This window comes from Aricia agestis, chromosome 1, assembly GCF_905147365.1.
Source record: "Aricia agestis chromosome 1, ilAriAges1.1, whole genome shotgun sequence".
NCBI classification, from domain to species: domain Eukaryota; kingdom Metazoa; phylum Arthropoda; class Insecta; order Lepidoptera; family Lycaenidae; genus Aricia; species Aricia agestis.
In genome coordinates this window covers 18,037,344-18,056,742 of record NC_056406.1, presented here as the reverse complement: position 1 = coordinate 18,056,742, position 19,399 = coordinate 18,037,344, and the positions used below count along the sequence as shown (strand labels likewise).

The 19,399-nt window shown below is 34.7% G+C and overlaps 2 protein-coding genes across 2 annotated transcripts; one reads left to right on the top strand and one right to left on the bottom strand.

The window, feature by feature from the left end:
- Positions 1-3,270: 3,270 nt before the first annotated feature.
- Positions 3,271-5,981, top strand: LOC121727812 (exonuclease mut-7 homolog). Its single transcript, XM_042115815.1, has one exon. It carries the CDS (start codon positions 3,398-3,400, stop codon positions 5,936-5,938), a length of 2,541 nt encoding a protein of 846 aa, XP_041971749.1. The 5' UTR covers positions 3,271-3,397; the 3' UTR covers positions 5,939-5,981.
- A 72-nt stretch (positions 5,982-6,053) lies between these two features.
- On the bottom strand, positions 6,054-13,992 carry LOC121729053 (geranylgeranyl transferase type-2 subunit alpha). The gene is made up of 10 exons (XM_042117444.1): positions 13,872-13,992; positions 13,519-13,629; positions 12,786-12,901; positions 12,426-12,628; positions 11,227-11,388; positions 10,271-10,384; positions 8,193-8,419; positions 7,095-7,281; positions 6,422-6,747; positions 6,054-6,267 (listed from the first exon to the last, which is right to left on the bottom strand). Exons 1-10 carry the CDS (start codon positions 13,872-13,874, stop codon positions 6,115-6,117), a joined length of 1,602 nt encoding a protein of 533 aa, XP_041973378.1. The 5' UTR covers positions 13,875-13,992; the 3' UTR covers positions 6,054-6,114.
- Between the last annotated feature and the right edge of the window lie 5,407 nt (positions 13,993-19,399).

Below are 19,399 nucleotides of genomic sequence, written 5' to 3'. Positions count from 1 at the left end.
ACTAGATGATGGCGTATGGGTAGACAGCTATCGGTAATACCCATAAAGTTAATATACCTAGCGGAATAGAGCAACAATCTCGAGCTGTCAAACGAAACCACAATTGGTTTTCATCTGTGTGAAAAATATGTGTACGTATACACTTACTCAAGCATGATTGAACATGAATTCTATGAGATTAAATTGTCAAGGTGCGGCACGTGCCGACCGGACGTCAAAAAAAGAGTGCTGCTGTCATGTATCACACGTTTCTTTTTACCACGCAGTGTTACTGATAGTGACATCAGTGACATCGGTCATCTTGGCGTTCATTGAGAGAGGCCTATGTCCAGCAGTGGATGACTATAGGCTCATATGATGATGATGATGATGAAATTATAATTTTATTACTACTTTTATTATAATATCTTGCACTTGCAATAAATCAAAGTGAATACAGGCCTTCATTTAAGCTGTCACCGCATCAGACACTTTTTTGCCAAGCTGTAGTAGGCAAATGCTGCAACTTCCAGAAACCTGCTTTTTTATGTTCTTTCCAAAACTCCGTCGAAAGTTGACTTGATGATATAGTAAAATATGATGAAAATTAATATGTAATGCCGCGGCCGCACATGCGTCTATCGTACGAAGCTTCGTGCTATTTAAGACGATACCATTGGACGATACACGCTGCGGGGCTAAAAGGGTAGCTTTGAAGAATCATGTTATGAATCATGTTATGATTAATTCTTTAAAAATCGCAAAACGCAAGTCTGCTTGTAATTCATATTTAGTAATTCGTACTGATTTGACATTTGTCAGTTTGACAGTTTTGACAATTCATTTGCTGAATTGATTGAGAGGAATTGCTTAATGTGACCATTTTAGCCCTGCAGCGGGGCTAAAATGGTCGCTTTGAAGAATTATGATATGAATCATAATATGATTCATATTTCTAAAATCGCAAAATGCAACTCTGCTTGCAATTCATTTCTGTATTTTTGTACTGATTTGACATTTGTCAGTTTGACAGTTTTGACAATTCATTTGCTGAATTGATTGAGAGGAATTGCTAAATGTGACCATTTTAGCCCCGCAGATCGTCCAATGGTATCGTTTTAGGCGCTTTGGAGACGACGCGACGGTTCGGGGGGGCCGGTCAACTGTGCCGTGTGCGTACGCCCGTCGCGTCGATGTCTGCGGCTCCCGCGCCGCGTACACAAAGCACACGCCGCGCCGTCTTCGTTACTGCATGTAAACTAGTTTGTGTGATCCAGGGTGGGCAGCCGAGGATATCCGCCGCCAGTGCCCACAGGGACCTGCGGCGCGGCATTTTGCCCACCGACCACCGTGTGCGTTGGTAATATAGGATTCCCTTTGTGCTATCATTTACGGCGAAACTGCGGGGCTAAAATGGTCGCTTTGGAGAATCATATATTGAATCATAATATGATTCATTTTTAAACTCCACTTTGCGTGCAATTCATATAGTGATTCACTTCGATTAATGATTGGTCGCTGCGCGCGAGCGCCGCGCGAGAGACCAATCATTGATGTAAGCGAATCACTATATGAATTGCACGCAAAGTGGAGCTTAAAAGTGATTCGCTTCGAGTAATGATTGGTCTCCACTCTCCGCGCGCGAGCGCCGCTCTCGGGACCAATCATTAATCTAAGTGAATCACTATAATATGAATGAGGGATTTTCATTTATATTTTTTAATTTTATTTTTAACAATCATAACCAGATGGCGTAAGGATAAACACTTCTAGATTTTCTATTGGTTCCTCACCGATCTGAAATTATCTTCAGGTTGGCACCACTGACTACATATGGGTTGTGTTTCCAAAAAAATATCAGTGTACTGTCAAGCGTGACATAAATCAAAATATCCTAAACCTAAGCGTTCATTGGCCTAAGCTATTAGGCCAGTGTACTGGTAACAGTTTAGAAACACGCTGACATGTCAAACTGAAAACTGACAACTGAAAGAGTTTTGGCGGGCATGTCACTTTCAAACTTCTTCTACTTTTTATTGTTTGTGTGGATTTTATTATTTTTTCCCAAATTGTATTATTTGGGTTTTTGATGTTAAAATATTAGCCATTAAATATCCGTTACCTTGCACAAGTGCAGGTAAGATGTTGTCAAAACCAAAATGTATAATTCCTGTGACATTTGGTGTGAATATCGGTAAATAGGGCTATATCTTCTGTCAGTTTTAGCTAAAACATCGTTATAATAACTTTATTATCCTATTCATTGGAATATTATTGCATCTTTTTCAAATTGAAATGTATCAAGTTTTACATTCTTTTGCCCAGTTTTGTAGCAATTATTTATGGTATTGCCTGGTATTACCGATAGTTGTGTACCCATACGCCATCTAGTTACTGAAATAGAAACTGTTTGACAATCAAATTAAAAATATAGGAAAATCCCTCATTGCACGCAAAGTGGAGTTTAAAAATTAATCATATTATGATTAATTATATGATTCTCCAAAGCGACCATTTTAGCCCCGCTGACCGGCCCACCCCGCCCCTTCGTCTGCAAAGCGCCTTAAGCACGATTCGTGTTGCACGAAGCACCACGCAGGTGTGGCCTGGGCATTGTAATTTAGAAGTTACCTGTGTGAGGCAAAGTACACCCCGGTGTCAATGCCAAAAGCCAAAAAAAACTTATTTCCGATTGGTCAAATGTGTCAACTCCAGTCAACTCACTAATCGAGTTTTGGCCGGGAGTATTTCGTACTCGAGTGACGTTGTGTTTTTGTATTATTTTCCTAAAATTGTGTTATTTCGGTTTTTAATGTGTAATGTTGGTAGAATATTAACCATTAATATTTGTTGTCGTGCACAAGTGTGGGCGAGTGATAAACTTCAAGAAACATGCCATTTTGTGTTCCCTCCAAAACTCCATCGAAAGTTTTAGCAAAGGGTCTACCACTTTATACTTTACTAAAACTGACTTGACTCGTTGACTTTACTGACTACTTTTTTAGACTTTTACTAGACCTTCGATTTGACAATAATTTGGAAAAACGACTTTATATTTTGTAAACATTTTACGATTTTTTTTTCTCCCGCCCGCTACATATTTTACTTGACACTGGCTATGGTTAAAAGCCGAGCGCCATAATTAAAAAAAACTCCCTAATCCGTGTCAGTTGTCACTGTCAAGAGTCAAGTGTCAAACGTCAGCAAAGTACACAGAAAAAAATGAGTTAAAAGCAAATTCTGTAGTTAAAAGTATGGTTAAAAGTAAAAGTTAACAGTTAACTCGGTTAAAACAACGAAAACAGTTTTTTAATTTATTCATGATAAAATAGAATATTATATGAATGTAAATCAAGTACAATAGAACATATATTTAAAAGCTAGAAAAGAAAAAGTACGTGTTTCTTATTTTGCAACAATGAATATAAATCAACTTGTTTCTAACAATCAATCTATAAAAATTGTTCCGTCAGTCGAAGAATCTTTAAGGACTATTGGACTTGATGTGAACATTGACAAGGCTACGGAGACATGGTTTGAAGAGTTACTGTTCAAGTGGAAAACATGGAAGAAGAGTGCTATTGTTGACAACCACTTCTATTCTTTCCTCGAATCAAACCCTGACCCATTTAGAGTGGCACTAGTGTGTATAGTAAAATGCCCAGAATTTAAAGATTGCAAGGTAAAAAGTCTTCCGTACTATATATTGGAGAGTATTTACAGCTGGTCACAGAGGCAAAATAACAGAATATCTCCACCAGAAAATTTAAAATTACCAGCTTTTCATGTTGGAATAAATCAAAGGAATCAGAACTTTTTAACACTTGTTATCAAAACCTATCATGTTTGTACAATAAAAGAAAAAATAATTCCCATAGCACAGGAAATGATAAAAAATGATAACTCTAAACAAGCATTACAAATTGTTATAGCTATGCAATTGTTTGAAGAGATATCTGTTGAAGAGTTGTTGTTTCCCTTTATATTGCAAGACAGACCCAATATGATTGATGAATATTTAGCACAATGTCCTAACCAGGCGCAACCACTTATAACATTCTTGGACAATTTACTCGATAAAAATTTTAGTGTTTTAAATTATTCTCAAGAATTTGCTTACAAGTACAATATTAGCAATGTTAATTACACAAAAGTCCATTACAAGCCTTTGGGGAAACTAGTAGCACGGCTTTGCAACAAATTTAACATTCCAATTGAGACATGTAAAAATCTTAGTAAGAATCGAACAACAAGCGGCTTGAAATATTTAATCCACCAGAAGTATATTGAGCGCAATGTAAGTTTATCTGTATGGGATGACTTGGTAAAAGATTCTTTAAAGAACAGCATAGAGTGTGCTCAAGAGTTTATTGATATTCTAACTGGTTATGATGTGAAGGAGGCACTAAAGTGGGCCACACATTTTAATATACCGGAAGACAAATTGCCACTGACTTTGAAGAATTTGTCGTTAGAGGATGATCAAGAAGAAGAGGATTGGGATGATATGAACAGTAATGAGAATCAATTCTACAAAATACCTATTTCCGAGAATAATATAGTCCTTATAGATAAAGAGCAAGACTTTGAAAATGTTGTATCACATTTGGCTAATTGCACTGTGATAGGAATGGATTGCGAGTGGAAACCTTCATTTGGTGCAGCTCAGTCTCATGTAGCCTTAATACAAATTGCAACATATGACAATGTCTATCTCATTGATACATTAAAACTGAACGACAAGAGGTATTTGAATGTTTGGTACAAATTCAACAAAAGTATCCTAGAGAATGCTGAAATTATAAAAGTGGGTTTTGGATTGGAACAAGATCTGAGAGAAATGAAATGTTCAATAATGGGTTTAAGTAACATTAGGATTAAGGGTGAAGGGATACTTGACTTAGGTCTACTATGGAAAGCTCTCATACACTGTGGCTTGACACTAGCAGCAGGCAGTGATACTGAAGGAAATGGCCTATCATCTTTGGTGCAGTCTTGTTTTGGCCTACCTTTAGAAAAATCTGAGCAGTGTTCAAATTGGGAGCTAAGACCATTAAGAAAGACTCAAATTAACTATGCAGCAATAGATGCTTATGTACTTGTAGCAATTTATAAATATTTAAATGACATCAGTATTGAACAAAGACTTAATTTCGATGAAGTGTGCAATGATGTTATGTTAGATAAGAAACCCAAAAGTACAAAAAAAACAAAAGTAGCGGATAGATTACTTTCTAGTAAATTTAATTTTAAGGCCAGTGATGCTAAAAATATTAAATTTCTAATTGAGCCTGAGCTAGCCACATTGGTATCTTATCTAAGATATTTGGGGATGGATGTTATAGTAACATCTCAATCAATGCTATGGCATGATGCTGTTAAATTAGCTCTGTCAGAGGACCGTTTCATTTTGACATCTAAAATGAAATTTTCTCCTACTTTAAAATATCCCCAGACACAAATATATGAGGTGGGAAAAGTAGTTAATAATGTAAGCAGCATCTCTGAGCAAATAACGAATATATTGAAAAGTTTTAATATTATAGTTCAACAAAGTGACCTTCTCACCAGATGTATTAAATGTAATGGCTTAGAATTAAAACAATTATCGACGAATGAAATAAATAAAATAAGTAGTACAGTATCGAAACCAAATACGAGTGTTAGTGACGATAGATACGGCAGTGATAATGAAGACGATGCATATTATGACAACTTTCTGAGTGACTCAGAAGATGATTCAGGTTTGTATCAAGCAGCCACTGTGACAAGTGAAAAATGTCTCACAAGTAAAGGTGTAGAAATAGAAACAGGAGATATTCACAAAATTGTTGAAGCTAACAAACCAGCAACCTTGTGTGAAAGTTGTGGCAAAGTGTACTGGGATGAAGACTCATCACTAAAGTTAGAATCAGAGGTTTCTTCGCTGTTACCAATAATTGGTAATAAGAATTATTAGATGTATTCATTAATGTACAAATAAACAAATAACAATTCAGAAATCACTTATATTATGTTTTATTTCTTAAGATACATTTAAAATATCACCCGTGTAAATATAATTTAAATGATAAATATATTTTTTCTGCCTTAATTCCATGTGCTTGAATAAAAACTTAAGCAAAAAATAATAATTTAAAATAAAATTTCAACTGATTTATTGTTTTCCATAAAATATTGAATTTCTTCCTTCATCAAACCAGCATTTCCTTTAAGATTTAATTTCTGTAGTTGCAGAGATGGAAATTCCTTTAATGTTGTCAAATTATTATTGGACAAATCCAACTCCTGAAAATAAAATTGTTGCAAGTTACAAACTAATAATTTTACCATCATAATCATGCATAGTGTGTTATAAAATTAGTTCTTAAAGCTTGATAAAAAATGGGTTGTCTCATCTTGGTTACTTTATTGCATTTAATTTAGAAGAATTAAAAATCACCTTGCAATTTTGCAACTTTGTCAGACTTGCCAAAACTTTTGAAGTTAAATTTTGATTGGACAAATCTACAATAGTACAGAAACTGTTATATTGTAAGTGCGGTAAAGCTGTGATTTTGTCTTTACATGACACTTTAAAAAGAAGTGTACTTTGTTTATAATCATTAGTAAGTTGTTGTTCTATACTCCATTTGGTCAATAAATCATAATAATATCCAGCTCTCATGGAGTCCTGTTGTATTAATTTGTGCAAGTTATTCAGTACTTCTTGGTCATATTTTGTGGCATCGATGCAGTGTAAAAAGAAAGTTAAAGTAAGAAGAGTCCCTGAAAATAAATTAAGAAACTATAAATACTTAATATTACAAGCTTGTGCGCGTAAATAAATAAATAAGTAAATAAAATAAACATTCCTTAAATTTCTTGCTCGCACGCGGAATTTATGTGAATTTGTGTGTCCATATTATAATATTATGATCAAGATAATAATAGGCTAAAATGAATGAGGTATCTTGCAATCCATGCCATACGCAGCACAGGCGAGCGATGTGCGTCGCATTTGCGTGCTGCAACGATCGGAAAGCTACGTATAATAATAGAAATGTTCTTTTTATTTACTTATTACATTTAAGAATATACTCTTTAATTTTAGGTCCAATCATTTAAATACTCACATTTATTGTCTGGCTCTAAATCAAGCAGTTGCCGACATGAATCCAATTGCTCTTTAAGCTCTTCCAATACACTATCTGAATATTGGCTTTGGAAGCTGATATTATTTTTTCCTACATAATATGAAGATTTATTAAACTCTTTACAAAATAAAGATTGTATTTGGTTATTGTCATCTTCAAACTCCAGCTGGAAAGTTAAAAACAAATTGATGAATGCATAATTGCATACATAGGTAATCGACTAAGAGCTGACGACCAAATCAACATGTCACTCATGTGGCTTCAGCTGTATTAAAACTCCTTTAGCTACTTCCCTGAACAACCTTTTCTGATAATCTGCGTGCTGGCAGGCCGTAGCCGGTGGGTGTGGGCGTAGTGGGGTGGGGAAAAAATGTAGGTTCAGCAACTTAAATTTTTTTTCCAAACAGTTGCTCTAGACTTCCTGTGCACCCAAAAATTTTTTTAAATCGATTGAGATGGTGGAAATGGGCTGCCAGCGTTAGTTAAAAGTAGAAAAATTATTATTATTTTTATGTGGGTGGGTTCAGCTGTGTTGGCTTTTTTTCTGACGCGAGATTGGTATGTAATCCCAAAAAAAAAATAGCCAAAAAAAGCCAACACAGCTGAGCCCACATGAAAATAATAATTTTCCTAATTTTAATTAACGCTGGCAACCCCTTCCCACCACCCGATCGATTTAAATTTTTTTTGGGTGCACAGGAAGTACAGAGCAACTGTTGGGAAAGAAAATTGAAGTCGCTGGACCTACATTTTTCCATTTTTTTCCCCACCTCACTACACCCACACCGACCTCCCACGGGCACAGCCTGTCAGCACGCAGATTATCAGAAAAGGTTCTTCAGGGAAGTAGCTAACGGAGTTTTAATACAGCTGAAGTCACATGACCGATTTGGTCGCCAGCTCTCCGTCGATAAAAAAATACATGCCTTTTAGGCATGTATTTTTTTATCGACGGAGAGCTGGCGACCAAATCGGTCATGTGACTTCAGCTGTATTAAAACTCCGTTAGCTACTTCCATAGCAACAGCACAAAATATTATTTTCGAGTTTTTATGTATTTGTTCTCAAGTCACTTACCTTCATATCTAAGTTACTAGTAATATCTTGGTTGTGCTTAAGAATCCATAGATCGTCATTATCATATCCTGTGCTGGAATACCATTCACCATTTATAATATTGTCACCAAACATAAGTTTTGTTCTTGAGTTGAGACATTCTCTTGACACACTGTTATTCCACGCTACAGTGACCTTATCAGACGTAACTGTGCAAACAACTGGCTGAAGTGTTGTTTTTACGGCACCTTAAAGAAGAGACAGTATATTTTATAATAATTATTATTATTTACCTCTTCACACGTCGACAGCAGTCGTTGACTGCCATCGAATGCCGTTGAGTCAACGACGTTGACTACCATTGACAAGTCAATCAATGAAAAAAAATCCAGCAACTGCCGTTGCCAAAACACTCTGATACTGGCAACTCACAAAGGAGCCATTAATAAAAAAGAAGAAGAACTGCCGTTGACAGGTGCCGTCGACGCGTGTCGCCGACTGCCGTCGACGCGTCTATAAGAAGCCTTAGGGTTGATTCAGACCGCAACGCGACGCGTAGATGCATTTCTAAATTAGTATGGATTTGACAGATTCGCAAGACGTCTGACGCAATTGAAATCTGTCAAATCCATACAAATTTAGAAATGCATCTACGCTTCGCGTTGCGGTCTGAATCAATCCTTGAGGGGATACCACAAGTTTTTAACCCCCGACAAAAAAGAGGGGTGTTATAAGTTTAACGTGTCTGTCTGCCGGTCTGTCTGTCTGTCTGTGGCATCGTAGCATCCAAACGGCTGAACCGATTTTGATCTAGTTTTTTTTGTTTGAAAGCTGACTTACGGCCGTTCCCAATATTTGATCTATCTCTGGTTTTGCCCTACTAGAGATAGGAATAGCTCACATTAGACATTAGAGACATATATTTTATGTCAATTGTGAGCTATTCCTATCTCTAGTAGGGAAAAACCAGAGATAGATCAAATATTGGGAACGGCCGTTAATTGAGAGTGTTCTTAGCTATAGTTCATCATCATCAGCCTGCTCCGTGCTGAAAAATCGCGGTTCATCTGGTTCATGAAGGGCCGTTTAGCAACTTGCAGTCGTTTGGTGGGCTTTATTGCATTCTAGTTCGTGACATTTATGAATATTTACACATTAATGGAAAGTTGACCTGGTGCTGCAGCATCACCTGGTAATCAATAGGATACCCAACTCCTCACCAACTTAGAGCAATGATTTCGTGTTTGGGCTCATTTTAATTGCGACAACTAGTAAGACGTAGATAACCAATAAATTTTTGCATGCTGCTGCTGCTGCATCACCTGGATTCTATAGGAGCCGAGCTCCATATGAACCCAAAGTGGAGGTTTCATGTTTGGACTCATATTGACGGCCTCATTCCTAGATGGTATTCATTGTGATATAATATGATCCTGTTGATAGGAATTATTCTGCACTATTACCAACAAAGTTTAAAAAGCATGAAATAAAATTAAATTAAGAAATAAAAAAAAACCCCCGCCAAACAACTTTAAAAAGTAATGAAATAATATATTTTACTGACTTTAAGTTTAAATAATTCCTAAGTGTAAAGTGATATTTTAGTCCATAATTGTTGTCAAGGTGTGTCGGGGGACCGCTAATGTAGATGTTTGATTTCACAACATTATAGTTTAAGGGTCAGTTTTCAGCAAACCAAATCGAGACAATCAGTGACATGGCGATACAAAATGCAAAAGACACTGTTGGCGGTCCCCACACCGTGACAACAATTACGGACTAAAATATCACTTTACACTTAGGAATTATTTAAACTTAAAGTCAGTAAAATATATTATTTCATTACTTTTTAAAGTTGTTTGGCGGGGGTTTTTTTAAATTTCTTAATTTAATTTTATAAACAGTAAAGTCTGGTTTGCCTGTGGGGGATACCCACTACTTGTACTAATAGTGAACTTTTTTACTGCCTAGTAAACATTTCTACAGATACAGATTACAATCCAAGAAGTCTACACACTTTTAAGGTGACATGGCCACATGGCTTAAAGCCACTGTAATTATCATCATTAAATTATTATTCATCAAATAATTATTATTACCTAATAACCATCTCTGGTAGAACCATGCACTGGTGTCATCTGGGTCTGTAAATGCAGCACTTTGTACCATTTTCAGCTCATGTTTGTGATGACTATCCTGAATTGGTCTGCCGCCTGAAAGTTATACAGTAATTTTTTAATATTTTGGTGCATTTATACAAAAAGAAATCTAGGTATGTAGTAAAAACATTCCCTAAGAGTGGATTGCACCAACTTACTTTAACTATAACTTTAACTACAATGCAAAATGTCAAATCTTTGGTTAAAGTCAAAAATGGACGCCATATTTAACCATAACCTTGAGCTCGACAAGGCTTTGAATAAACGTGGCGAAAAAAGGAACTAACGCTGTCATCATACAAAAACGCAATTTTTAACAGTTCTCCTTTACCAGCAGCGTCCCCGCCCACGTTCATTTCAAGCCTTGTCGGACCAGCTGTCATCTGTCAAATTCTGTGGTCAAAGTTAAGGTTAAAGTTAGCCTTAACTATAACTTTAACTTTAACCACGCCTCTGGTGCAAGTAGTCCCTTAGTTAATCTTTGGGTGAAAGCACGGGCTCATATATAGCTTTGATAAGGGGGGCCTAACCTAACGTAAAAAGCGGCCAAGTGCGAGTTGCCGAATCGCCCAAGAAGGGTTCCGCGGCAGCAAATAGTGTCTTAACACTATTTGCTGCCGCAGAAAAAATGTCAGTCAAACGTGAAATGCGGCGTAAACGCGGCGGAAATTACGCCGGCGTAATTCAGCCTAGTGTGTTTAGACACATAGGCAAAGTGTTTAGGAAATCAAAAATATTTTTTTATACATGTACCGCACCGATTTTAATCGGCGAGGTACATATTATATTACTGTCGAAATTGGACAAGTAAGATGGATAGTAATGGGCGGGGGGGTCCGGACCCCCAGGACACCCTCCTTATATACGCCCATGGGTGAAAGAAAGGAAGAATATACCTTCAGTGTCAGGGTGTAATTGTAGTAGCATTTTACTTCTGTAGTGCCATGCAGAATAGTTTGAGAAATTGTCATGCAATTTCTCAGTGGTGAAGTCAAACTCTTGTTCAAGTGGTGGCTTGCACTGACTAACTACAAAGCGTCTGTAGTCCCATGTGTGAACTGGAAAAATAAAAGTTAAATAGTGAATTAAAAAATATATATATAGATAAATTGCTGTTAGGATACCATTGACAAAATTATTATTAAGCAAAAAAAAATATCTAGCATCACTCTTTTCTATTTGAGCTATGAAAAGGCTTAATTAATTTTGATAAAATTTTACATGTTTATCAGGCCTAGCAGGCAGACACAGTGGATATTGTTTTATCACTACATAGTATAAAACGAAGTCACTTTTTAGTTTTTTTCCTCATGTAAGGCACATGTGCCTTTGTATCCCTTTAATCTTTAAAACTACGCATCGGATTTTAATGCGGTTTTCTTATTAAAGATTCCTCTTTAATCACTATATCTATTAAGATAGAGTGATTAAAGAGGAAGGTTTATAAGTATAATAATTAATAACATTAATTAAATAGTGGAGAAATACTGATATTTTTGGGGTTTCTAATATGATGTCGTAAATAATTTAATTTTTTTCCGTTTATATTGCAAATGCAGGCTGAACCCTACGAGATTTATCAAAATAATGTACTAAGTATTGTACACTATAAGAAGGTCTACAGAAAACTCCGTGACGGTATATATTATGTCTATCTCTTATGGATATCCAACAATAACATTTTTTTTGTCATTTGCTTTTAACTTCAAATAATGGCTAATTTTCGATATGATTTTAATCAATATGGCAATAATCCTTATTCAATTAAATGCTTATAAAAATACATTATTGATTTAATATATAGATCTAAGTATATGGCCCTTTATATGCATGAATATTTTCGAGTATATTGCAGGTTTTAAAAATAGCAGGACGTAGCTTCTGTGGCGGTACCGACCAATACGGGCCACAGGTAGTAATGAATATACTTAATTAAAAACTACTGAATCGTTTTTTAAAATTTTTTCAGTGAGTGACATAGGCTATAACATATTTTATAATACCTACATTTTTGTAGGTTTAATAGAAAAAGGGGATGTAATTTTTCTTAAATTAGTTAAATCACTATTTGTACCTTATCAAAAAATATACTTACAATTACGTTCATCTAGTTTAAGGTATTTTTCACATAATTCAAGTTCTTTTTTCCAATTGGGGTCAGGCCTAGTTATAAGAATCCATTCACGTTGATGCCAAGCACAATATGACTTTGGATTGATTTTCAAACAATATTCAGTCAAACTCAACTCAGAATCATATAACTTTGTCAACTCTTCATCATTCAAATCAGTACTTCTGCTGTAAATATTGAAATTACATTATTAAACATGATTAAAAATATACAGTGACTATTTTTAAAGAATCTAATTTAATTAAAATTGCACAATATTTTAGAGATATTATATTTCGTTTTGTTATAATATAATATATTGTAAATTAAGTTAGGATATGTTACCTCAGATGAAGGATAATGTCACGCCGTATGTTCCATAAGGTGTAAATATCTGGATTAGCAATTAAAACCTTTTCGGTGAGCTGAAGTTGCTCTTGGTCCAATATTCCTTGTTTTCTCTAATACATTTTAAATAAAATGGCTTTAGAAAAACAAAACTTAAGAATACATTTAAACTATAATATAATTTATTTAATATAATTTTATATATTATATAACATAATTAATATAATATTATATATTATATAATATAATTAATATAATATAAAATATACAAATTGAAAGTTCAAAATATTGAACTTCTTACTAAAAATATTATGATCTACACTATGTTACAATTACTTACATACAGATGATAATAATTATAGTAACACAATAATTTTGTCCTTAACTGATAGGTTAAAAAAGTTAATTCACAGAGAAAAAAGTAAGTACCTACTTACTTTCTAACTATAAAGAATGTACCATCGAGGAAGTTGATTCCTATGCAATGGACAGACCAACGTTATTTGGTCAAATATGTCAATTCAATGTTAATTGTGATCTGTCAGCTGGGTTTGACGTAACGCAACCAAACTACTTAGGTCCCCGATTTGCATAGGAATCAACTTCTCTGATAGTACATTTTATTTTTTATGTCACGGAACTGAAAAAAACAAAATGGTTTTTCTGTTCCAAATTCCATGTTTTATTTAGTAAGGGGGTAAAAAATATGTAAGTAAAATACGGTACTCACGTTTTTAAAGATTTTTTGCATAGCATGTTTAAACAATTTTAGTTTTTCCTGCCTCTCCCTCTCTTTCCTGGCTTTTTCCTCTTCCGATGTTCTTACTTTAACTCTTCCATGCTACAAAAGAAAGGAAATTTTTTTCATTCATACCTCTGAACTGATTAAAAGCCAATAAATTTTGGTATGGGGATACTTTCGAGTGGCAAAAAGATACTTTTATCCCGTTAAAATGTGAGGTTCCCGCGTGATAAACGAATTTCTGCGCTACGGAGTTGCGGGAAAAAACCAGTAATAATTACGTATAGACTTGTTTGATATTAACTTGACTTTTAGGCAGTCCATAGTTTGATAATGCTTACCATTTTCAGTCCTTTAGAAAGTATACAATTTTTATAAATTCTCTTGACAGTAAATGCTCAAAAGGAATAAGAAATTAATATGATTTATGAATAATAATGAATAAAAAAAGCCTTGCGAATTGCGATCAAATTTTTAAAAATTGTATTTTGTAAGTAATTTTTTATCAAATTTTTAAGGCCAGTTCTTCTTCTTCTTCCCAGTTGTCGGGCAAAATCAACTAGTACCTAATCTGTGGTCAAAATCATTCTTATTCCAGTGTTACCACCTCTCAAAAATATTTATCCCTAAATTGGTGTCAAAAACCCCTAAAATCGCCTTAATTTTTCTGTTTTCCCCCCAAAATATGCATATATATACAGGGTGTAACAAAAACAAGTGATAATACTTTAGGGTGTGTACATGTTCATAGTTGAGTTCACTGTGAAAGTAGCAGCGCTGAAAGACCAAAATTTTTTTTCACTTTTGTATGGGGAAACTCGTGATGCTCGGGCCCTTGCCCATACAAAAGTGAAAAAAATGTTCGTCTTTCAGAGCTGCTATTTTCACAGTGAACTCTCTACAAGGAACATGTACACACCCTAAAGTATTACCACTAGTTTTTGTTACACACTGTATAAATTTATAATAGTTTAGAAATAATATACTGAAATATGTTTTAAAATATTTTTATTATAATAATTGATTTAATATGTTAAATATTTCATCTGAAGATTCAGATGTTTTGAAGTCGTACATCTTATTATTGAATAAATTCAACATTTTATTTGTTGGATTAAATGTTGCACAAGTGCGATTTAATGTAAATCGGACCATCAGTATTGCCGGCAGGCGCCAGTCACCACAGAGTGGTCATAAAATTACGTAATAGATGTCGCTAGATGTCGCTAGGTCAAGAAATAATTAATATTAATATCAACAATTTAAAAATATTAAAAAGTAAAAAAATCCCTAAAAATACCCCTAAAAATTTCAGACCCCTAAAAAAATCCCATCTCACACTTATTTAACCCCTAAATCTGGGGGGAAAACCCCTAAGTTGGGAACACTGTCTTATTCATTGGTCAAAATCTGTGGTCAAAATAACCATCACGTCAAAATGACATTTGACAATGACAACATATTTTTTTTCCTTATTATGGCACTTCGGTTTTAAGACCATGGCTATTGGCTAGTTTCGAGTAAGTACCTGTTACTGCCGATCCACACTCGCGGCGCGCATCGCGCCGCGGGTCGCGCATACTGCCAAATTTACTGATCCACACTCGCAAAGTTCGCGACATGTCTGCAATGTTGCCACTTTTTAATTTCTTCACTTTCTTGCGTAGCAGTATAGTGCGTCACTATAGTTTGCGCTTTTGAGCCGTATTTATCTTACTTTATATTATAAACTAGATGTCCCGCGCGGCTTCGCTCGCATAAATTATTAGGAATTTTACGGAAAACGTACATTTTTTCGCAACAAAATAGCTTATCTCTCCTCACGTAGTCTACTCTATATCTGTGCCAAATAACATACAAAATTGCTTTACTAGTTCGTGAGATAAACCCTTCCTAATAATTTTCCGTTTTAACCACATTTCCTCTGTTTCTTCGGTCCTATTAGTTTTAGCGTGATAAAATAGCCTATAGCCTTCTTTGATAAATGAGCTATCTAACACTAAATTTTTTTTAATCGGACCAATAATTACTGAGATTAGCGTGATCAATCAAATAAACAAATATTTTTTAAATCGCTTGACAAAATCGAATCTTGATCTAAATTACTATGAAAAGTACCAATGAGTCATAATAGGCTCATAATCATGGGATGCATGTAACTTATAAGGTATAATATGGTAGTGATGATGAATGTAATTTCAAATTTGCATAGTAGCATAATATGCTTTCCGTTCTTAAAGCAATGGAAAGGAGTTCTGTCATCACCTTCCCAATCTAATCATGGTATACCTTGGTGCAAAATCTTACTTGTTGATTGCACATGCTTAGACTACTGTCTACTTTCCACGAAACCGAAGTCACCACATGTTTCCATATAAATTTTAAGGAGTTCCCTCGATTAGTCATGGCTCCCAGCATCAGATCACCAATTTTATGAGTATAGTACCAAATTGGGATGATATTCTGTACGCCAAAAGAAAAATTTTGAAAATCGGTTCACAAACGGCGGAGTAATCGTTGAATATAAAAAAACGAACATGACACCTCCCCCATTTTGAAAGTCAGTTAAAATTGTAGCCTATGTGTTATTCTGATGTATAAGCTATATTATTGTAAAGTTTCATTATGATACATTCAGTAGTTTTTGCGTGATAGAGTAACAAGCATCCATACATCCATACATCCGAAGAAACTTTCGCCTTTATAATATTAATATATTATATTAACTAGCTGTGCCCCGCGGTGTTACCCGCGTTTTAAGTGATATATTATCATAAAAGACTATGAAAAGTACCAATAATGTTCTTAACGGTTTATGTTAGTGATGATGATTAAGATGAAGGTAATTTGCATAGTAGCATATGCTTTCCGCTCTTAAAACAACGTCGAAACGTGTATCTATAGAGAATCAGGAGTTCTCTCAGCACCTTCCGAACCATGGTATACCTTGGTGCAAAATCTTACTTATTGGTAGCATATGCTTAGAATACTGCTCACGAAACCGAAGTCACCACATATTTTCATATAAATTTTGTGGAGTTCCCTCGATTTCTTATGGATCTCTACATAAGGTCACCATTTTTATGAATATGGTACCAAATTGGAATGATAACCTTATAATACACTAAAAGAAAAATGTTGAAAATCGGTTCACAAACGGCGGAGTAATCGTTGAAGAAAAAAAAAGCGAACATAGCACCTCCTCCATTTCGACAGTCGGTTAAAATTTTAGCCTATGTGTTATTCTGATGTATAAGCTATATTATTGTAAAGATTCGTTACAATCCGTTCAGCAGTTTTTGCGTGAAAGAGTAACAAACATCCATACATCCACACATCCATACATCCAAACAAACTTTTGCCTTTATATTATTAGTAGGATAGTAGGATATATATATATATATATATATATATATATATATATATATATATATATATATATATATATATATATATATATATATATATAAAGTAAATAAAGTATATAAAGTTTTTAAAAGTAATAAAGTATAAAGAATAATAATAAAATAAAGTATTACGAAGACCATACAACTGTACATTTCACTCTAGCAAATAAATTATATTATTATTATTATTAAAGTAGGATTAATTATATTCTGTTCACCAAACAATGCTGGCATGTCTTGTATGGCAAAAGCCCTTATTAAAATAAAGATTAAAAAAAAATCTCTTTGTTGCGGGACAGAAAACATGCAGAAAACCGACAACCATAGATTATAGTAGGGGAGGTCGTGTTATTTTTTGCTAAGTCATTTCATACCGACCAAATTTTTGTCCAGCGGTAGGTTAATATTTATCAATCAATATAATCAGCGTCAGTCGCCGCACCCGTGGTGGAATGTTAACTGAGAGTATTTCAAAGTTGTAAAAAAAATAATTGCGAAAAGTGATTGTATACCGAACGAAAATTTTAGGGATGATTATTGAGTTCATGCCTAGCCAAAAAAGCACCGCCGCAGATGGGGGATTAAACGTCAGTCGCGTTACTGAACTATGTTAAAAAAGTTGAAATATAAAGTCATTTCATACCTTACAAAATGTATACAGGTGAATGCTGATACCTTTTAAATAATAAAGACCACCGTCAGTCGTTAATATGAGGGTGGAAAACCCGTCAGCTAGCGACACAACTAATAACTATGCTGCGCTTTCAATGTAATATCTGAGCGCGTCGCGTAGTCACTTTGGTAGATGAACTGACGACCTTTTCACCCACATACATTCAGCTGACGGTGATTTTCGTGTGAATTAACAATTAAACTGTCTTATATAGCAATTTTATTTTGGTATAATATTGATTTAATACTCGCCTCCATCTTTAATTACGCCTCCGTGGTTTAGTGGCTTAGAGCGTGGCTCTTGACTCGGGTCGTGGGTTATTTCCAAGTTTGATTAATACGAATGCTAATTTCGTTTATTGTGACTCGTTAAAATTTGGAACGCAATTTTTTTTGTTCTCAGGTAAAGATAATAATATGTCGGGGTAATTACTTGGTCTTACATTCGAATTTACGAATTATAACTTTTTTAATAAAAATTAAAGAAAAATTAGCATTTAAAATAATCATCATACTCAAACTAAAAAAAATATCATCATACTACCTCTTAGGGTTCCGTACCCAAAGGGTAAAAACGGGACCATATTATTACTAAGACATCGATGTCTGTCCGTCTGTCTGTCTGTGTGTCTCCAGGCTGTAAAGTGTTACACGTGGGAGAGCCATGCTTTGGCACGAATGAGCCGGCTCGACCGGAGAAATACCACGTTCTCACAGAAAACCGGCGTGAAACAAGCGCTGTGTTTCGCCGAGTGAGTGAGTTTACCGGAGGCCCAATCCCCTACCCTATTCCCTTCCTTACCCTCCCCTATTCCCTTCCATTTCCATCCCTACCCTCCCCTATTACCTTATTCCCTCTTAAAAGGCCGGCAACGCACCTGCAGCTCTTCTGATGCTGCGAGTGTCCATGGGTGACGGAAGTTGTTTTTTTTTTTTTTATGAAATAAGGGGGCAAACGAGCAAACGGGTCACCTGATGGAAAGCAACTTCCGTCAGGTGACCCGTTTGCTCGTTTGCCCCCTTATTTCATTAAAAAAAACACATTGTATAATATTACACAGTACACACATATTAAAAATTAGAAATTAAATGAAAATGAAAAATATTCAAACATAAGGTTTAATTGAATATGTTCTTAGTCGCAGCTTTTGAAGTAAATATAATAACTTCCATATAGGTTCCCAATTGTCATCATCATCACATTGACCTCTTCTCTAGGAGCATTTCTTTAACCTAAAAATAATTTGTTTATTAGTATCAATATTCAAACAGTATTTATTCCATTTTTTGCACATTACAAAATTTGGACATGTCAAGATTTAAATGAAAAAATATGAAATAAGCAATTTTTGAATGGCTGCTGTTAAGCATTAGTGTTTCATTCCACATAAAATCGGATTTTGAGTTAATAGCAATAAACTTTATTAATTTGCATTTAAACTGCTGAACCGATTTTGATTAAATTTAGTTAATGTAGAAATAATTAGTTTATCACGTGCAGAGTTGGGCAAAAAGTAATTAGTAATTTTAATCAGATTACAAATTAATCAGATTGATGAAGTAATTGTTGTGCAGCTGAAATTACCCGTAAGTTAATTAGTTAATAATATGTATAAAATGTATTCTAATTTTAGTTTGCAATTAGATGATCATTTTACTCTCCGTTAGACCTTTTTTATTTCAATAAAATCATTGTTTCAAACTTACGTTTGAAATGATAATCCCAATATTGTGATGCCTTCATAAGGGAGTAAGTATTAAAAACTTGCATGAAACTTGCGTCTAAATAT

Coding starts and splice junctions, on each gene's coding strand:
- LOC121727812 (XM_042115815.1), top strand. CDS start 3,398: ATGAATATAAATCAACTTGTTTCTAACAATCAATCTATAAAAATTGTT.
- LOC121729053 (XM_042117444.1), bottom strand. Junction 7,282..8,192: donor CTAGTAACTTAGATATGAAG/GTAAGTGACTTG, acceptor TTAACTTTCCAG/CTGGAGTTTGAAGATGACAA. Junction 6,268..6,421: donor CAAAGTTGCAAAATTGCAAG/GTGATTTTTAAT, acceptor TTTTATTTTCAG/GAGTTGGATTTGTCCAATAA.